General features: G+C 41.4%; 1 protein-coding gene across 1 annotated transcript; it reads right to left on the reverse strand.

The window, feature by feature from the left end:
• Positions 1 to 6,980: 6,980 nt before the first annotated feature.
• On the reverse strand, positions 6,981 to 14,917 carry T265_09191 (hypothetical protein; the record flags this gene model as incomplete). The annotated part of the gene is given in 5 exon segments (XM_009175203.1): positions 6,981 to 7,187; positions 11,256 to 11,385; positions 14,065 to 14,405; positions 14,664 to 14,794; positions 14,812 to 14,917. The coding sequence occupies 5 exon segments, from the start codon at positions 14,915 to 14,917 to the stop codon at positions 6,981 to 6,983; spliced, it is 915 nt and encodes a 304-aa protein (XP_009173467.1).
• Positions 14,918 to 20,168: the final 5,251 nt, after the last annotated feature.

A 20,168-nucleotide genomic window follows, 5' to 3' on the forward strand; every position in this document is an offset into this window, starting at 1 on the left:
TGTTGCACAAATCATCCTTTTTTTCTACGAGATGAGTGTTTTTTGTGGTGCGGGATTTTTTACGCCGGAAAAAGATGCAATTCGCAAAACATATGGGAAGCATTATGGTTAACTTTGTGGTGCTCAGGTATTTGGTCTCACGGAATTATTTGGTCCATAATTCATTTGAATTTAACGGTTTTATCCTAGAAACGGCAATCAAATCACACGCTCAATGAAGTGCATACTGACGGTCAAGAAAGCCGTAGTTGGAGAAGCTGTAGAAGAAATCATGAAACTTCAAAGGATTGGACAACGTAATTTTGCTTTATTTGCCACAGAAAGGTCAGAATTTTATCGCTTTATATATACATATATATACGTATAAGTTTGCCCATGCATATGTAAGTAACAACGTGGCAAAAATCCTACCTAAAAGGATAATTCCATAAGGAAAACTCCGTATTGGGCGACATTTTCTAATTTATTCGTCGGTGAACTTATAAAGTGTTTCCGCAGTTGGGACTATCCAAGGAATTGCTACCGTTATTTATGACGACGTAGCCCTCCATATAGGATACTGCATTCCCAAAAAATGGGCCTTTGTCGCTTCGCTCCCAATCACTCAGTCTACCCTCTACATCCTAGTTGGTTAAGTTCAGCGCGTTCAAATGCTGATTTAATGTGACGGGAAAGAAAGAAGGCCTTTGCTGCGGATTTGTTCATTAGGAAGCGCCAAGTGAACAGTTACAGACTATTGGACAGGGGAGCAAAACTCTCATATGCATCTTGTTTACAGAAACTGAATATCCATCTTCTCCTTGAACGCGTCTTCCTGAACTTTGTTGGATATTCTTGACTGTTGCTCAAATGCAAGCAAACTTGACTCCAAAAATTCGATAAAAGATCCCACTTTTAAAGAGACGCGAAGCGGATTTACGAGAATGCGTACTACTCGCATGCCCCCATCAGTAGTATTCACAGTTACACCGTCATTCATGAAGATGTATTCCTCCATTTAGGATACTGCATTCCCAAAAAATGGGCTTGTTTCGCTTTGCTCCTAATCACTTAGTCTATCATCTACATCCCAGTTGTATAAGTTCAGCGCGTTCAAAAGCTGATTTAATGTGACGGGAACATCTGGGGTTAGGTTACCAAAATAGGCTTGTCAGCCGTAAATTAGTTACTTTTACTTTGGTGTTAGAAGTAGGGTTGAAGAAGTTGGGTTGAGTATTTTGGTGACGAAATCCGCCCATGTAATAAAAAGTTGGTTGAGTCCAAAAAGGCCGTCTGTAGGTGGATAGGTCCTGTTACTGGTGTACTATGGGTGTTCACTCAATTACCATCCATACAAGGGTTTTAAGGCTGGTTGGTTGATATTGGTTCTTTCTGGGCATAGTGACGCGTACCCCTAATCTGAAATAGTAGTGCAATTTTTTGTAATCAGAATAAACTACTTTTCCCTCGTTTTAGAGGGAAGCTCTGATTTCGCCGCTTTATGATGGAGGTGATTAAAACCAGACATACAAATTGTTTTAAAGAGTATATGCGTGGTGACAATAGTAAAGTCCCGTTTATCGAGTCTGAAGCACGCTTTTCCAAAGTCGAGTGCTCGGCTTACGACGTGAGATTATCCTCTTTAGGACGGAATCAACCCTAAGTCCAGCCTCTTTTTTGTTGATACATCCGAATTACTCAGGAATCTGCAGATGGGCTTGTGAAAGCATTTCATAGACTGGATTGCTGACCGGGTCAAAAGCCATGCTCATCAGATGACCACAAGCAGCTTATCCAACCAAGCTGAACCCCCTGTCGGTGGCAGAACACGAAACTACCCGCGGATTTTATTATGCGAACCGGTCTATCAATAAGTGTGGCTGGATGTTTCCCCAGAACACGTTATCGGTACTAAGCTAATGGCGAATACCTGCTCATGTCTTGTGCAACAGAATCAGTTTTCATAAATATGGAATTTTCTATAAAGGAGCAGAACGGAAATATCCATGCTATAACATTCCCGTCCAAGCAACTGCGTCATTTTTCCTCAGGGATTATGGAATTTTCTATAAAGGAGCAGAACGGAAATATCCATGCTATAACATTCCCGTCCAAGCAACTGCGTCATTTTTCGCTCAGGGATTGACTGTTACACAGATGACGCAAGGAGCTGTTTGTAAAACATTTCCAGGTTAATCGAAGACATACTAAATACGCCACTTAAGCTCTAACATATCAAGTTCGTCGTGGGAATTCCGAAGGATCCAAAAATCAGGTGAATGAAAGAGAAGCTACTGGTATTGAATTAAATGAATTCAACCCAACTATTACATTACATTACACGATAAACAACGTAGCAAAACCGACTTGTCAGCTTTGTTTCACACTTATTAGGTGGTTTGCTTATGTATAACTGAACACAACAATCGCTGCCGTTTCTCTCCAACCGAACAGCGAGGCAAGGAAGCAAAAAAGCAGAAGTCGCCCGATTCAATATATGAAACGCTCCGGAGACTAGTGGTGGGGATAGAGGCCGTTGGATGATATCATAAAGACGATTGTTTAAGCATAAAGAAGTTTTGTCTGCAACGCCATGATGGACCACATACTACACTAGCTCAGGTTCTTCAGGTAGGTTGAGCTGGATGGAGGAAAGGCATCTCCATCGCATATATTGTATATAGCACGAACACTTTGGCAAACACCAAGAAAAGACGTGGTACGTCAAATAAATTGCAGTAGATAGGCCAATGCAAAAATGCACATTGTGTCATTAGTCAGTTTCTAGCGGCTTTGCGTTGGGAAACATGCTAGTATAGACGGTTCACACTATCTGATGTCTTACCAATGTTGCTGGTCTACGGAAAATAGTGGAGTAGGATTTCACACGCTGAATTCCTCTGACGAATTGATGAAATGCGCCTTGATCAACCCCTCGACTTCTGGCGTTATCAAAGACAAGGCCACGTGGTCACATTGTAGCTTACCGAATTGTTGCAGCACATTAGCTCAAACCGCACATCTGCAAAAACATTTCACCAAAAATCTTCAACTTTTTACTTTCATTTCCACAGCCTATGCTAAAACCATCAGAGAAATACTCTAGGCATTCTTCAGAAACGTTTATTTCGGTCAAAAGTCCTAAAACCAGTGTCAGTAGGAAATAGATCCGATGGAATAATATCCGAAACTTTCAACATGATAGTTTTGAGGTGGGAAGACAGAAGACACAATGAAATGGTATTGAGGTTGTGACATGAGGCTGTCTCTATCAATTCCATGATCTACGAACTTAAACCATAGGATTAAAAGGTGAAAAGTGCTCTTTTGGTCTCTCACGCCTAAAAAAGTAGACTACAACTCACCCATAGCAAATATGTGATGGATAAAGTGAGCACAAGCGACCTTCCTAAGCTCTCGGAGGTTACAGGAAATCTTTGATGGTGACAGCGTGATGACCGGTCGCTGGCTGACACAATGCATTGTATTAAATGTTCTATTTGAAACCTTCAGCAAATAAGTATGCCGGGAATACAGCCAAAATTTCTGTCTGAAGCTTTTCTGGATGCAGACACGTGCACCCAGAAGCACCATGAAAAAAGAAACGTACTGAATGACAGAAAATCCGTCTACAAGTTTTTCTTTTCATCTATCCTTCGCCCGTTTTTATCCCTTATCTTAATGATGTTGCAATTCTCTTTCTACATTTGAGCGATCTTGGTAGACAACATCCTCCAAGAAATTGTCCAAAATACTTGCGCCTGATGGATTTACCGCTCAGGCTGTTAATGATAAGTTTCGTCATTTCACGAGTAGCAGAGAGTTCCAACTTAGCCCTGGATCGTATTTTGATCATTGAATAAACCAAAATGAGGGCAGTTCTCATGATTGCAGTCAGACCTGGCCGTGGTAATCGGTTTTGGAGTGTGGCTTCCTGTCTTATCTAATAGGCTGTCCCACTATTATCCTGAAATCGTTCATAACAAAAAAAATTAAAGATGTGAGTTGAAAAAGTTGAAAAAGACACAAGTGCCGTGCAACGAGATTTGTCGATACAATAGTTCTAAACGAAGACCATCATTGATTTGTTGACTTCCACCGAAATAACGACCATTCACAAATAAATTACCTCCGAGGCACAACAACTGGCGAATGAGCACAATTATTCTTAGTTTTTCAGCCGACTACTGCGCAGTAGAGATGTTATGCACCGAGAATGTAGAAGACTTGGTGCAAAAAATGAACAAAACCAATTTATGAATCGAAATTGATAAACGACCCGCATACGCGCCTAGCAACCTGATATTACGATATTTTCAACTTGTACGTATTGATGTATGGCATGTTATTCGAGAGAAGCCAGAAGTTTCCGAATGAGGAACACTCTTTTGTTTAAATTTTGTTCGAGTTTAGCCCAATCATTTTAATAAGAATAATCTTGAACCAAAAATAATGGACGCTCTTCAAAGATGCTCCTCATAGAAAAAGGGGAACTTAAACGTAGGCAAACGATCAACTCGCTGCAAGTGAGTTCGGTTTTCTTCCTGTTATTATCGAAGAGATTCAGTTAGATAGTTAAGTGTGCTGAATAAGCGGTTGTGCTGGAAACGACTTTTATCGTTCATCGTGTACATTAGGCGTTTTCACATAAAGTCACCGATATGAAACGTACTCTGAGTGGCAAGATCTAAGGATATGCACTTTCATGACGGTTCCGTCACAAATGTAACGATAAACACTTGATTTTAGCGCAAATAAATTCACCGCTTCAAAGCTATGGCTGTCCACCCTTCAAGAACCCACACAACGCATGACAGTTAAAAAATGTCGCCTAAATTTTCCGCCATCAACTACGCCTGCAACAGAAAGATAAGCATGACTAGCCATGGGGCGACCTGTTGACGTTATTCGCCTACGGCTCATTGCTGATTTATTATCATTTTGCCCAAATTAGACGCCGCTGGGTTGCCCTGAATATAACACTGCGATAAGACGGATGGAAATTCCGATCAGCCCTTCATGGGACTCATCAGGCGGCCCAGTCACGAACAGTCATTACTCTGCGTTTGTGTTTAGACACTAAATTGAAAATATTTGCAGACAAACCAAATAATTCCACAAATTGAATGGGAATTCAACTACAACCCCAATCATGCAGCCGAAGCATTTCTGTCTTTAAGCATTTGGTTAGGTTGAAGAATATTTTAGCGACGAATCCGTTTGAATTTCAACTGAGTCTCCCATTCACACTGTTCGCATGGTAACACTCAAATAGCTGAAGTCCATAACAGTGTTATAAGTAAATTTCTTCTGTTGTAGAAACCGTACTCAGAATGGATAAACTCCAGTGGACAAGGTCAGTGTGTTCTGCCTTATCAAGGTTTGGGTCATCAATCCACCCACCGAATTCACTGTTGGTTCTACGTGGTTCGTCGGCCTCGTACTAATGGACAGTTGTGAAACATCAGTGGAGCAAGCTGACAGGTTTAAAAGTATCGTTTGTTCATATTCTTCAGTTGTTTAGCTGGGTTACAGAGTGCCCGGATTGCTTTACGTGCGGTTCATAGCAAATTTCTGATGCTCACATCTATCTACGAGGAGCTCCATTAGCGAAGTCAGTGCTGCATGAAACTCACACACCATGCGTTAACAAGTGTGGTTTATTTGCTTGCAAAAGTGTAATCCATACAAAACGATGTCTGTGAGGTGAATCATTGTTCAACACGTAACATGAAAAAGTTGCTAAATGAATACTCCCATGCCCTTACAACAATCTGAATTGTATCCCGTAAAAGAACTCTCAAAAGCTATGAAAAGTTTCAGTCCGGTCCACGCGTCGCTCGTGGAATTATCTGCACCATCACATGACCTTGTTCATTTTGCCATGTACGAGAACATGTTGCCAGTTTTTTGAGAATGTGTAGTTTTGCCAGAAATGTTTTACAGACCATCAATTTTCAACCAAGTTAGTAGCGGACTAAATGCCACTGACGTCCTCAGATTCTTCGTAGCAGTTACGAAGCAGTCTTACAAGCGGGAATTTGGTCGATGTGTCATTGTCTTGTCTGTTTCGGCTCAACTGACCGGGGGAATTTGGTCGATGTGTCATTGTCTTGTTTGTTTACGCTCCAACTGACCGTAGCTCTGACACCCTCAAAGACAAGTTTTGTGACACCCTGAAAGTTCCGTTGTGGAGAACTAAGATCTTAGACATCACTGTGGCTGCCGGAGAATTGAGGGCATAAATATGCAGGCATAGCGCTTCTGAGATTTAATTAGGTGGCTGACGCGGATTGGATTCGGCACGCACGGACGGTGGTGAACGACCACTTCAGCTGTGTGCTGACCGCAGACTGTCTTTATGCAGCAATAACCTCCAAAGTTGCTGAGCTCTTCTGTACATAACGTCCTCCATGTGGGTGCCAGCTACGAGATCAACTTGGTCACATTGCTATCGCTTACCGATGGCACGGATAAATAACGGACTGTCACTCGTTTTGAAACACATTTGTGGATTCCGGCCACGCGCTCATCCCGAGTCAATTCCCGCTTCGTTTTCAAGGCCCACGTAAGATGCGCACAAAACACTTATCAAATGGGAAACGGACAAATCCGTATGTTGGGAGAGTTTGCCAGAATCGTTTTCACCATCAGACGTGAATCTACACTGGGACGAGATCGCCGCCACTTTGCACAGTGCTGAGGGTTCGCCTGTGGCAAGGCGCTTCCAGGACCACTCGAGCTCGTGGGGGTCGGTTCCAGCGACTTCCTAACGAAGCAATTAGAAAGCAAGTTTCCGGTTGTGTAATTCCAGTGAAGAATATGTCCAGCACCAGAAGCTCGGTTGGTTAGGCTATGTATTGCGTATGCCGAACCACGGTTTGCCAAAGACTGCACTGTTTTCCGTGCTCATTTCAGAGTGGTGAAGCAGAGATCTGTCCAACCCTTGACCTAGCAGAGGAGTGTAGAAGAGAGTACAAAACATCTGGGTGCTGTCGGTGTTATTCGCCGACTAGAACGGGGACCGCGTGATCCCCACTTGCCTGACTGGAGACGCTGCAAGATGTGGCTGATAATCTATGCAAATATCCCTCGTGTTGTCCGTTTCTATCCAGATTGCCTGAATGAGTGTCAGGAGGTGTATCCTTGTAGTAAGCTAGTACCAAATCCCTTCCCCGTCCACCTTTATTCTTTTCTTCATAATACGGCTTTTAAATAAATCATGGTTGTACGGCAGCGAAGCCTCGGTGTTGAACACTGATGTCATGCTGTCGATGGTGATGGTGAAGAAGATGATTGTCTCATCAAGTTGACAGACTTTGTACGTTGGAGGGAATGTGACCACTTCGAAGTCATGACAATGACTAAATTTCAAGTGTATTTCATTTCCATGGAGGGCGCTATTTGTTTGACCACATCTGATATTGGTCCCACATGGCCTTCTTGGCGTGTCAAATGTTTTATTGTACGCTGGGAATAAGTATAGGGTTGGATAGGAATTAGTCACGTGATTGACATGAGTGAGTGTGGTTTTCTAAGCTAAACGCTCAAACCGGTGAATCAGAATTTATTACGTATCGTTAACTTTTCGACTATTCAACTAATAAAATGGCAGCCAAAAGTCTGCTGCGTGATTTGCGTTTAAAAATTTTCCGACAGCCTTGTGACACACTCACAAAAGCTGGATCTTTCGCCTTCAAAATGTCTTCTTATAATTCTTCATTGGAATCAGGAATCCCGCCCAGTCTCTTGTCTGAGTCTATTGGTGTGACTCATTTACTCTGAAATTCAAAAGATGTGACACCAAACATCAAGCAGTCTTCACTGTACTGGTTCTGTTGCTAAGCAATGTGAATTAGCTCAGGTGCTTTTATTTTAGGGAGTGATATTGTGGACGCTTTCATTGCAAACAAAATGAACATGTCGTCTAGACAAATTGAGAAGGGACAACTTTATTTGAAACCGTCATCTATGGATGTAAGTGTTGTCTAGTGGTGTTTTTATATTGATTTCTCGGAGCGCCTCACATTTCCAACAATTCTACTAATCGCGTAGATCTTGGAGCGAAAAAGAAACTTGCCTATCTAACGAGATAGTAGTTGGCTATTTATATTCAGAAGTGATTGCATTTGGCTGTAAAACTGGGACCTTAGTGCTGATGAATGTCTCTCTGGAAAACCCACCGGAATCTGTCAGAGCGTCCATAGAGCAGCGGCACAGCTAACTCGGAGGCCCCATTGTGACTCGGCTGCTTCATTTGCATAGCATTTTCAAAGCCGGAAATATTCAATAGATTTGTTTTGCATGATTCCACATGACTGAACCTAAAGAAGGCCGTTTATCACGGAGGTTTTATTAATCAAGTTTCAACAGCCCTTACTGCGTACACAAAATATATTAAAACAATCTATGTATTCGTGAGTATGATCGCGTGCTGCTGTTTTTAATCACACACATCAGTTCACCCACCCACGAACCTGACATATGGTTGCGCATATCTAATATCTTTTGGTTTACTTAGTTGAGGACAACAAAACATGCTAACATCCTGTGAGGTTTCTTTTATTCGTGTTAAGAAATTTATCGATGGTTCGATTTCCTATCAATCTTTCACAATTAAGAACCCGGAAATTGCGCTCATTTCGTATCCAAGATTGAGAAACATACAAGTTTGTCCGTGCATTATGTTGCGTCGCGCAGCTCATCCTGGTTGCCAAACGCATAATAAATTTGCGACAAAACAAAATCAGAAGCGGGCTAAGTTTTACAAAACTATTGTCACTCACATCAGTAGAATTAAACATGAGTGCTCACAGTAATGTCAGCCCCGACTGTGTGTTTTACTTGGCAGTCGAATTGGTGGGACTGAGGAGGCTCACAAATCGCCACCTTTGACGAGATAGTAAACTATCACAGAAAAAACATCCGCCGCCAAGTAAACATAAAGTAAAGGTGAATTAAGTTGTACGGAACCCAGATCTAATGCCTCTTTGAGAGAAGATGTCTTGCCTTCAAGGTCAGTTTACTGCAACAAAAAGTATCAGATGAATACAATAAACTTCTATTTTTCCAAGAGAAACGTGTGTAACGCATTCAGTCAAAGCAAATAAGCTGGGTTCTATCTTAATATCCGGCTAAAGCAAACTTAGTTCGCAAGTAAGTGTAGAATTCTACTTACAAACAAAATGATGCCCAAGTGGGAAACGAACATGGTGTGAAGTCTGGGACTACGCCCGCTTTTTGTGGTTACCAGAGAAGGCACACACTTATGCCGAGAGGACGGAACCAATCGTACCCCCATCTCACTTGATACACTATTGCCACCATATATTTCATTTGTGTTTGCCAATGAAGAACTCCGGGTTGTCTGAGGTTAACAAGAATCAGTCACCTCACTCCAATTTTGCGAGCTTCCACTGCCAACCAGCTGCCATCGTAAACCAACATATTTCTTAGCCCAGGCACAAATCCGTCCGACTTGGTGATCTACCACTGCACACGGTCCACGTAAAATCTGTCCTGACCGTGGGATAATGAGGACGAATGATGAAAAAATGGCTCTGACCACACCCGGATGGTTTGCTCGAATAAAATTTGAAGGGCTAATGCCCATCAAGCTTTCCGTGCGAATCTCTCGAATGAAAGTTGCGTGCATAAGAGTAATTTTCATTCAGTTTGAGCTGCCCCGATATTTGCCTGGACGATTGAATTGACAGCTAATTGAATTAATAGTTACAAATCCGACTCAGCGTCTGTGAATGCGAAATCGAATGTCGACAATATTATAAGCATGCAGCAGAGATACGTTTTTCACAAAACAGCCCAATACTGCCCTTAGAAAGATTCTCTTGCATGCCGATGTTATTTACCTTCTTCCAAAACGGGTGGGAATTTTAAGATAACACACTACTTACTCCTAAATTACAATTATGTCGATTACAGTTCCGAACGCGAATCGCATTTGCTGAAGACTGTGGCTAATTTTCGACCATTGTGGTTAATTGTACTAATCGCGTGGTTTAGGCATTTAAATGCAGAAACTTCCCTTCACACCTATCTACATTTTAAAAGCGATTCCTTCTTTTTACCATGGTTTTGTACCTTTCCTGATCTCACTTTATTTCATTGTTCTTAACGTTGGAGATGAGTCAGAAATTTATAAGCTGGCAAACCTAATTGATTGAATCAGTCAAACACTTTGATTTTTCCAGTGCCATATGAATATACATCTTCACTATTTTCCTCACTGTCAAAACTTAAGAAGATCTCGACTGTTTTCTCTTAATCTGTGTTGACATGCTAGTTTTCCCAAGGCTTCTAGACCTTGAGCGCTTTTATGATGGTGTAAATGTTAGCTTTGAGTTGTTTCCTCGTGGCCGATCAACTTTTAATAAAAAAGTTTGTTTTATTCTCTCATATTCAAATTTGTTTCTGTTATCCTTAAGCATATACACCATTTTATTGCGGCTGGTTCCATCATGATCAATCCAGCAGAAATATAGTCACTCCCTAAAGTTGTTTCTTTCCCGACGCGAAAGAATTACGAAGAGTGTCTCAATCATTTCCATAAGTAGGCTCTCGAACGTCTGTTCTGTTTTTACCAACGACTCTATTACAATAGCGCCTTTTCTTCTCTATTTGAAGGGGCTTCGGATGGACATTTGCCGCCACGCCACTGTCTGCCGCCCTCTCGAGTTCTGTGCTGGATGTATCCTATCACGGATTATCAGAACGTAAGTGTAAAACAGTAGGCATCTACGGAAAATGATCCTAAAATCACAAAGTGACAGTGAAAGTGCAATAAAACTTGTGAAAGATCTTCGGAAATCTTCAGTAACTTAAAACCTCGTAATCATATGGCCTAAGAGATGGTTCATGGTCAATCGACTGTGAGCCAGTTAGTTTGTCGTGAATGAATTAATCACTTATGGTATGGAGTACTGGTGGCCTCGGTTTGACTTTGAATAAGTCAGCCGCCTCAAGAATTGATTGCTCTACTGACTAAGAGTGACGGAAAATATTCGAGATAGATTTTGATCAGTTGCTTTGGTGAAATCGTGATCTCTCACTTGGTCCATTTTCAAGCTCAATATAGCTCACTGGAGCGTAGTAATTATGATCACAAATAATCAGAAAGGTTAATGTAGTTGGATAGGGATATATTCTTTGGTATCCATTCTCGTAACCAATTTCCATCGTGAAAATTCAGCCCACCAGATTAGAAGTTATTGCGTAGTTTGCGGCAAAATGGCTCAGTGGTTACAGCTCAGATTAACGGACTGGAAGGTCCGCGGTTCGAACCCGAATTCCCCTGCCGACTTCTGCTGTCGAGGCTTTGGCCACCTGACAGTATCCCAGCCCCCATGACTCATTCTAGTGGTACGGAAGTTAGGCACCGAAAGGGTGCTACAGCTGAACGATTGTTATTGCATATTTTGGTGCACACAGCGCTTCCAAGATTTGTTTTCTTGGTTAGACATACCTTAATTCAGATCGCTTTGGCTGCAGTAGTCTCTGACAGACAGCTGAACGAATGATTTATCCTAGGTAAATTTGGTCGGAAGATTTAGTTGTGACTAAGATACCTCTGTTTTACGCAACAAACGCAGTTAAATGGGCCTAATTTGTGACTTAGGAGTTCATTAAATAGTGAGACATGCTATGCAGCATACCTAAGAAGAAAGGCTGATAAGCGCACTGCATACTGTTGAATCACTACGAGTGTTTGGATCAACCCAGCTTTGGAAAATATCGATTCCTATATGAACTTCCCCAGCGACAGATGAAACGATAACCAACGAATCTGACCAGCCCCACTGTACCCAAAAATTTACATGAATGCATTTACCTTGCCTAGGAAAAATAACACTTACAATGTGGACAATTCAAGTTAACTGCCTCGACTTATTCTCACAATTATGATTACAAGAGCATGAAAAACAAGTTCTGCTCCATAAACCGTCTCACCATCTTTACGACGTTTAGGCGAAACATGGTGCACAAGAGAGGATATTGCGTCGACACAGTCTAGACGGACGGAATTTAGGTTATTCTGCATTGTTTGATGGATACGACATTAATAAATTGCGATGACTTATTAGTCTTGGGACAAAAGACAACATATTCCTCGTGTTTTTTGCTAAAATTCGTGGTTCTATCTTTTATGTAGTTTCACACATCTACGTTACGAGAGACAATACAGCAACAAATTCAACGTGATTGGACAACTTTGAGGGGGACGTCTTAGAGGACATGAATGAAAACTTGGGTAGACTTGACAATGTTATTCAAATTTTTAAGACTGGAGAAAGATCGAATATTTAAGCTAGAGAACTTCGACCACGTATAGGTTTGTACTGAAACGCTTTCCTAACAATACTCAAACGGTTAAAGTATTTCTCTTCTCTCAAGGAAAACACATACTCCTAGTATATTCCTCTGAAGAGTTTTTCTAACAGTGGGGGCTTTAGGTTAAAGACAACCGGGCCAAATTCAGTTTAGAGAAGGCACTTACGGAAAATCATAGATACATATCTTCTCACTTGAAAGGTTGTCAGATCAGACAGCGGTTTATAAGAAAACTTCAAAACGAGAAGAGGATGAGGGCTTCTGTTTGTCAACGCATCCAAATAATTATTCAGAAGGATCTCAGTGGAATCCTACTTAATGGTGATTTTGCGTTATCTTGATTAAAATTCTATGTATAACTGGAATTTCATAGGAACCTTATGCATTACTCCAAGGATAGCTCATCCACACATCCAGCCATTTTTTCTGTCGTACAAATTGGTCTTTTTATTGCTTCGTCTTAAGATCCATTTTGAGGCATTTTCTGAAAGGTACTCAGAAATATCCACTTAATGTGGTCTGATTTGGTAGTCTCAAATTCCAAGGACGGAGAAGTAAGTGGGAATATCCACCCTCTAAATAGAAAGCACATATTGCCACCATCATTGAAACATCCTTCATAAAACCTACCTAGAAGTGGTGTAGTATAAAACAACCCACGTGAGCTGAAAGACAGACCGATTAACATCAAGTGGGTACTCAAATTTGGTGCGTAAAATAGGAGATGTGCTGCTAGTATAGTGTGCAAATATCTGCTTAGTATCTCCGAACTGGCAAATCGGCGACCAGCTTTAGGTAGAATACATATCGTATATCAACATAGAAGCCAACACCACTCTTGAAGATATGCACTGCTGTCGACAGAGCTCACTGGTTCTTCATGTGTTACTCCTTGAGATAGTAGCCAGTCGTGTTAAGAAAGTGACAAACCTTAAACACGTAGCAGGTTGTTATCGAACAGTCCCATTTAGTAGTTATGTACAACGTATCGGGAACTTACCCACTTTTGAGCCTTGTTTACAACGCAAAATTTGTTCTTCTGAAAACACTCTTCAGCTGACGAAGCTGCGTCGGGTTCAATGCATTTCTCGTGTCATCATACTCGACGCTGTGTGAACTTAGCACCGTGTAAGACACAGCAATATGAAAGCTTACTACAGTCTTCTATTCTTCGGATTTGTATGCTTTCCGCTGTTGTCCGATTTCGAACTTTTTATTTATTCTTCTCGGCTACTCGCCGTAGTGAGACATAACACCCAAACGGGGAAAAATAGGTTAAATGACTGATTTATCGCATTCAGCAGAACAAGAAGTATAACCCTTCCGCCATTATCATCAAACCGTTAATCTGTATTAAAATTGGTAGCTATTTCGTCCTCTGTGTCTGATCAGTATGCACCCAAAAACTTGGTGTGGAAAAAATCGCCTTCTCTTCATAGCTGTCGTTTATTTTTGAAGGGCATGGTTACAGAACATAAAAGAATATACAAGAGAACATAAAAAACAGGCAAATGATCCACCACTAACTTTTTTCAGTCAGGAGAAAATTACCCACAATTTGTGTAGGAATGTTCGTACTTAAACCTACGTGTAAAGACTAGCGACTGGAAGATGAACAAATAATGCTCGATGTTTTTCGCGGCGTAGTGAGTTCTACCACAGCTAAGGGTCATACATCTGGGATGAGGTATCTGTCATACGGGGTCAAGTGTGAAAGTCCTTGGGAAGAAAAAACACTAGCCAGAGCATTTCTCTGAAGCTGTGAACCACTGAACGAGGAGGAGTTGATGAAGTTCTTCTTTATGAAAGTACTTAAAAATAAAGGACGACACAGAAATCAGTCTATTGTGGTTGGAACCGGGACCTTTGGAAAAACACTCAGGTGATAACGAGAAGTCGAAATACGTAGCCACATTATTGGCACTTAACCAAATGTAAGCCTGTCCCAAACTCGTGTTGCCCATCAAGCAAACCTGAAGACCAATTTCCTCCCCTTCATTTGTTCCCATCAAACTCCAATCCGATGGCAGTACTGTGCGACTTGATCGCTTATCCACATATTTCGGGGTGGGCAGTACCTGAATTCAATACTGTTCAGTTTCTAAAAGCAAGATCCAGGTTCTTTTGTATAATTCCTTCCACCACTTATCAAAAGCAAGAGATGCCGCATCTTTCCGCTTCTTGTGGTAAAAGATCTGGATGGTGGTGTGATTAGCTCAGCGAATCGGCTTACAGTTGTCTACCGCTTGATAATATTGCTAGTGGTGACGTCAAGATATAAATTTCCACATGAGGAGAGATTTCGTGGATAGGTATGGAGCCAGAAGTGAAAGCACTTGCTCCGGTGTCATGATATCTGATAGCAACCCTCGGGAAAAGGTTAACATGTCAGAACCAGGTAATAATTTGTCAGGGTTGGCCTCCAAGATTGTGCTATTCATGGTTTGACTACACAACGTGGTGTAAACTTCAGAGTCAGAAAACTTTTAGGCTGTTTGGCCGGTAGTTTCGCCAGGGTCATTAGGTGACGACTCGTCCAGGTGTACTTACCATTTAGCCCACGTAACCTGGCAATGATACTGAAAGCCATTCTATCAGAAAAATGTTTCTTCAGTAACTCTGCTAGCGCGATATGCGTAGGAGAAGTAGATATAAAATGTTAACAAGTTGTACTTGCTTATGGCTCCTAGTAGAACCGCGGGGCACCGGATGTGTTCACTCAATCAAGCTTTTCTGTTGGGTGGGTCTATTCTGTTGGTGACGCTAGCTTCTGTATAGTTGGTCGGGAACCAGCAAGACTAATCAGAACAGGCTAACTTGTAAACCATTTCGTACAAACGCCTTCATGGAAAGGAATGTGGCATTTCGATTCTCAGCACTATTCATGGTCCCCACAGGTAAGCACCACGAGTTCATCTTGCGTACTGGGTGAGAGTGGTGCAAAGGTGCTAGCTGGGTCATGTAGTTCGCTGTCGAAATTAAACAGCGCTAGCAACCAAACATGTCTGTCGGCCATAGAAGGACTTCAGGCTATCCAGTCGGCACTACAAGGAAGTTGTCCGCGACCTTCGTAACTGCTGACGGCTATTCCTCTAAAGAGAACTTTGATCGAGCATGAATGGTGGTTCAATTGAATCCTGGTAGAATAAGTGATCGTTATGGCAGCAGGGCTCAATCCTCTGCGATATATGATACATAATATGATAGCTTGTGTGGCTTTTATATCGGGCTAATAAACGCCGGAAAATAATCANTCGTAACTGCTGACGGCTATTCCTCTATAAGAGAACTTGATCGAGCAGGAATGGTGGTTCAAGTGAATCCTGGTAGAATAAGTGATCGTTATGGCAGCAGGGCTTAATCCTCTGCGATATATGATACATAATATGATAGCTTGTGTGGCTTTTATATTGGGCTAATAAACGCCGGAAAATAATCAGGAAGCCATAAACCACTTTTTCCATAGATAAAGACAAATGTGCGACAGTGATTCCTCAACAGAGCTTCGCTTTAGCAAATTTCTATTGGCGTGTTGATTTGCATGCTCATGCGAACCGCATTCATGAAATTGATTCTCCCAGATTTTGTAGAAAGCAAACCCAAAGGTAAAAACAACTCCTTTGAAGCGGTTGTACTACCAAAAATGCAAGATTGGCGATGATCCATAGAGTTTCTAAAATTATCGCCAATCTGCTGGGGGTATTACTGGTAGGAAAGAGTCTCACTAATTAAATGCATTTACTTTCATCTTTGCCGTAGGTGGAACAATGTTACTATTAGATGAAGGCTTGAAAAAACAATGTCCATTAATGGATTATTTTTCAATGCTTGGCTTAACAAACATTTTACGACTAGCCGGATTATAGTTTATCTCTGAGAAATCTTAGGATTCTACTTAGTTACTTGACATTTCCATCAAAAATTGCCTCCTCTTGTTAGGATAAATAGAAACGGATGCTTAGTGTGCAGAAGTACGAACGCATCTTTCTGGTATATGACGGTTTGCTGGCGATGAAGTTGTGTATCCTCTTTGTATAGAAACGTGTCAGAAAATCAATCGCGTTCCGGCCTCCAAGTCTAGCAGAGTATGCAAAACTCATGTATGTCACATCCAGTGTGACGCAAAATAATGACATAGTTGACTTCTTGCATAAAAACAAGGCTCGATCCCCACCAGGGAGTAGGAGTGGCCAGCAGGTCTTGTTTTGTTGTGATGAATCCTATGGCTCTCACACGGCCACTAATGTAAACTCGAGGAATCAAAGGTAACGGATTAGGCATGACTCTCAGACAAAACAATTTGCTTTCAAGTCAAGCATAAACTAGTCTGTGGCGAGAACACAAGGTGACCATTTAACTACGTCATAATCACTACCCACAGGAGCCCAAATTCGGTACGAAGTAGATTTGGCCTAGTTCAGATCAATTCAGGTACGAATGATTTCGAATAGTGACTATAAGATTTGGGCATGAGAAACAGGTATTTTCCATAAACTTACAATTTTTTCTCGTGTTAATACCTGAGAAGAATAGGAGTTTCCTGTAAATACCGGGCTATCTATACTTAATTATTCAGTTACTGTTCATCCCACAGGAATATGTTTTTTTCTTTCTTTGTCCTCTAAATACAGACGACTGGTAGGAACTTGTACATGCATCTCTTGTAACCCGCCTTGAAGTCCGCTTCGAAATATCGTTGTGATAAATCATACGAACGGTGTATAATTCACAAACGTCTAGAACATCCATGACCAAAGTTTAATGGTACGGGAAAGAAAAACTTCACAGTCGTGGCCTGCGTCATGTATGTTTCCACAAGACTATCAGGCGACGAGTTTTCGCCTAATGAACAACCCTAAAACAGCCTGATGTTATTTGCTCATAAAGCAGCCTAAATTTACTGGTGTTGGCGACAATCGATAAAGCAACTCAGTACAACTGAGCGAGTTCATGCGTGAGTGATCATTAGACTGAATGCGCTTCCAGAGGGCTCCAGTATGTGCGCGCGCGTCTGTGCGCGAACACTCACGCTTGCAAGTGCAAACGGTTAGAGTTAATTGAGTTTCCTGAGTTTGGACACAAATGGATGGAAAATTACAGTAGAAATGAATGCAAACAGTGACAGTGAGTCGGGTTGAACCACTAAGTTAAGCAGTATGGAGACGATCAGCTTTTCCGGAATTCCACTGCTCATTTACGGTCTAGGACATTCAAATTTTCAACATGAATCAGTCGATTCACTGAATTTGTGGTCGAATCCGATTTGGTTTGCACATACCTCTCGAAACACGTAAAGAAATTTATACATCGCAAGTATACGGAGTCTTCGAATACTCATAAGACTTCGCACAAGCTGGGCCATTGGATTCGGACATACGTTCATAATGTACCAATTTAGTCCATTAGAGAGTTCGTTTCAGCTTTAGCATCACATCTTCTACACCTGTTATTAGACCGCACACGTATCAGTGTGCAAGGGAGACCTAAAGTCAAATAAACGTGACAGAAACAGTGATCTCGTCATTAAAGCATGACGGTTGTAAAAACTGCCACACTGAGTAGTCACTTTTCATTCTTGCTGTTCATGGGAAGCCAGAATTAGTTGGCCACCATATTCCATGGGTTACGAATTAATGACGAACAATCCGTCTTGTTCAAACCAAATGGAATTTGTCTGCGACAGTGCTGAACTCCCATATATGAACGACTCCCCTAATAAATACTACTTCTGTGAAGCCTTTTCCTTTCCCGCTTCACTTCAATGGGGACGTCAGCTGTCTGAATCATTCAGATGGAACATTTTCGCTGGAACTAAACAATGATTCCTCTCGCTCCTATTTTTTTAGGATGTCTCTGACAAGACCCTGTGCCACTTGAGCATTCTTTTTTACCAGAAGGGTATCATCATACCCGTGTGAACCAAAACATAGGAATTCGGAGTACCGTCCAGGAAAGTTTGACCTGCAAAACCTGTTTTATGGTTATCTGTGTCCCTCGGTAACTTCCGTACCACATCACCATAGAAGATTTGCAACACCCCTCTGGTTTCCTTGCCACTCTACTCACAAAGATTGCCTAACAGCCTACTGAAATTTCAGCTGCCGTCGCGACAAATCCACTGCTTATTCCAACAGATAAGTTCTTTAGTCAATAAAGAAAAGAAATACCAAATTGCTATCCTTCGTTTAAAAAAAAACATTTTTCAAGAAATACACTCATTTGCAAATCAATTTGCTTTTCACAAGGGACTTAACTGAATCTCTCGTTTATGATATTCTATAACTGAATGTGCTGCATACAGACTGCCTCATGATTCAGTTGACACGATATTTGAGATAACACAGTATATTTTCATAAAGGGAACTATTCACAAGGTTGCTGAAAACTCTTCGACAGCCCACGACCGGTTTCGCCCTTCATACATTTAACAGCGTGTTCTTTCTCCTCCCGTCACATGCCCCAGTGGCGTTAAGTAGTCCACACATATCTTCCTTGGCCTGCGTAACTAGGTTTGCAAGTCGTGCACCAGTCGCTTGTTCATGCTGGGTCTATTTGGGGCGTAATGACAGGAATCTTTGTGAAGGGGTGAAAATTCAACGTCGTTGTGTTAATGCCCCTTCTATTGTGCCTTGAGTTTTCAGTAATCTTGTGAGTAGTTTTCTTCATGAAAAAATTTTCACTTCATATGCGGGTCATAAATCACCAGTCAGTAGTAAACGGCGTCGATATCACAGGAAGAGTGACCCTAATGCGCTATCATAAGAATTAGTGGGCGTCGCACAGACCGGGAATAATCAACTGGGCCCCTGGGATGACCCTCTGTGTTGATTGATCTGCGTTGAAAGTGTGAATTTTCTTAGTTGGATGGGGGCTATGGAAATCAAGAATAGTAAATGACTCTTATGATGCTTCGCATACCATGACTCTCGAAATTATATTTTTGGTTTCAACCATTAAGGCATTAAAGTCGTTATATCAGGTGTTGCGAACAATTTTTCACAATGTAATGTATCGTGTTGCATTTATAAACCTTGTTGGCAGTTCTAGTTCAGTGCAAACTTATCAGATGGGTGACCAGGTTAGTACTCTTCAAGAGGAAAAGTAATATTATTTAAAATACACACAAATAGCTTCTCGGCTTCTGACTAAAATCAACTCACTTTTTCAGCTTCTATTCCCATTAAAATTCTTGCACACGGACTTCAAGTACCTCAGGTTATAGATTCAATACGCTAATCCCTATTTGCTGAAAACCCTTAGACAGCTCACGACAGATTTCGACCTTCTTGGGGCTCATCAGGTAGACAGGTCCCCCAGTTTTCGTTAACTTCATGTGTTTAAGCTTGAAAACATTACAAGTAATAGATTCGGCTGGGTTACAGTTGAGTCATCCATCAAGACCAAATTGGTATGCAAATGAATGTATTTTGAAAATCTCAGATTATTATGTAAACTGGAACAAGTAATGAAGTCTCGAATATCACCACATCTTTTTGTACACTATCGAACTTATCAAGTTAGCAAAACAAAGACCTTCATCGAATCAACCCGCTGTTGTTGCAGTGGGTTGGTTGATTCTACGCTGGGACTGTCAACTTAGATGACTACTGAAAAAAGCATTCTGTATTATCGCAGATAACGTTTAAGTGTACAGATGTGAATACGTAACAGCCCAAAAGGTTAATTACAATGAAAGGTCGATTAATCATTGTGTTCATGGAAGCTAGAGGTGACATGGTGGAGTGATTTTGACAAACAGTCTGAAATGCCTTTCTAAGAATTTCTGTATACAATAATGGATTGTTTTCTGTATCGACAGGCAAAATATGTGGCTCATAAAG

Source organism: Opisthorchis viverrini, assembly GCF_000715545.1.
Source record: "Opisthorchis viverrini unplaced genomic scaffold opera_v5_260, whole genome shotgun sequence".
NCBI classification, from domain to species: Eukaryota; Metazoa; Platyhelminthes; class Trematoda; order Opisthorchiida; family Opisthorchiidae; genus Opisthorchis; species Opisthorchis viverrini.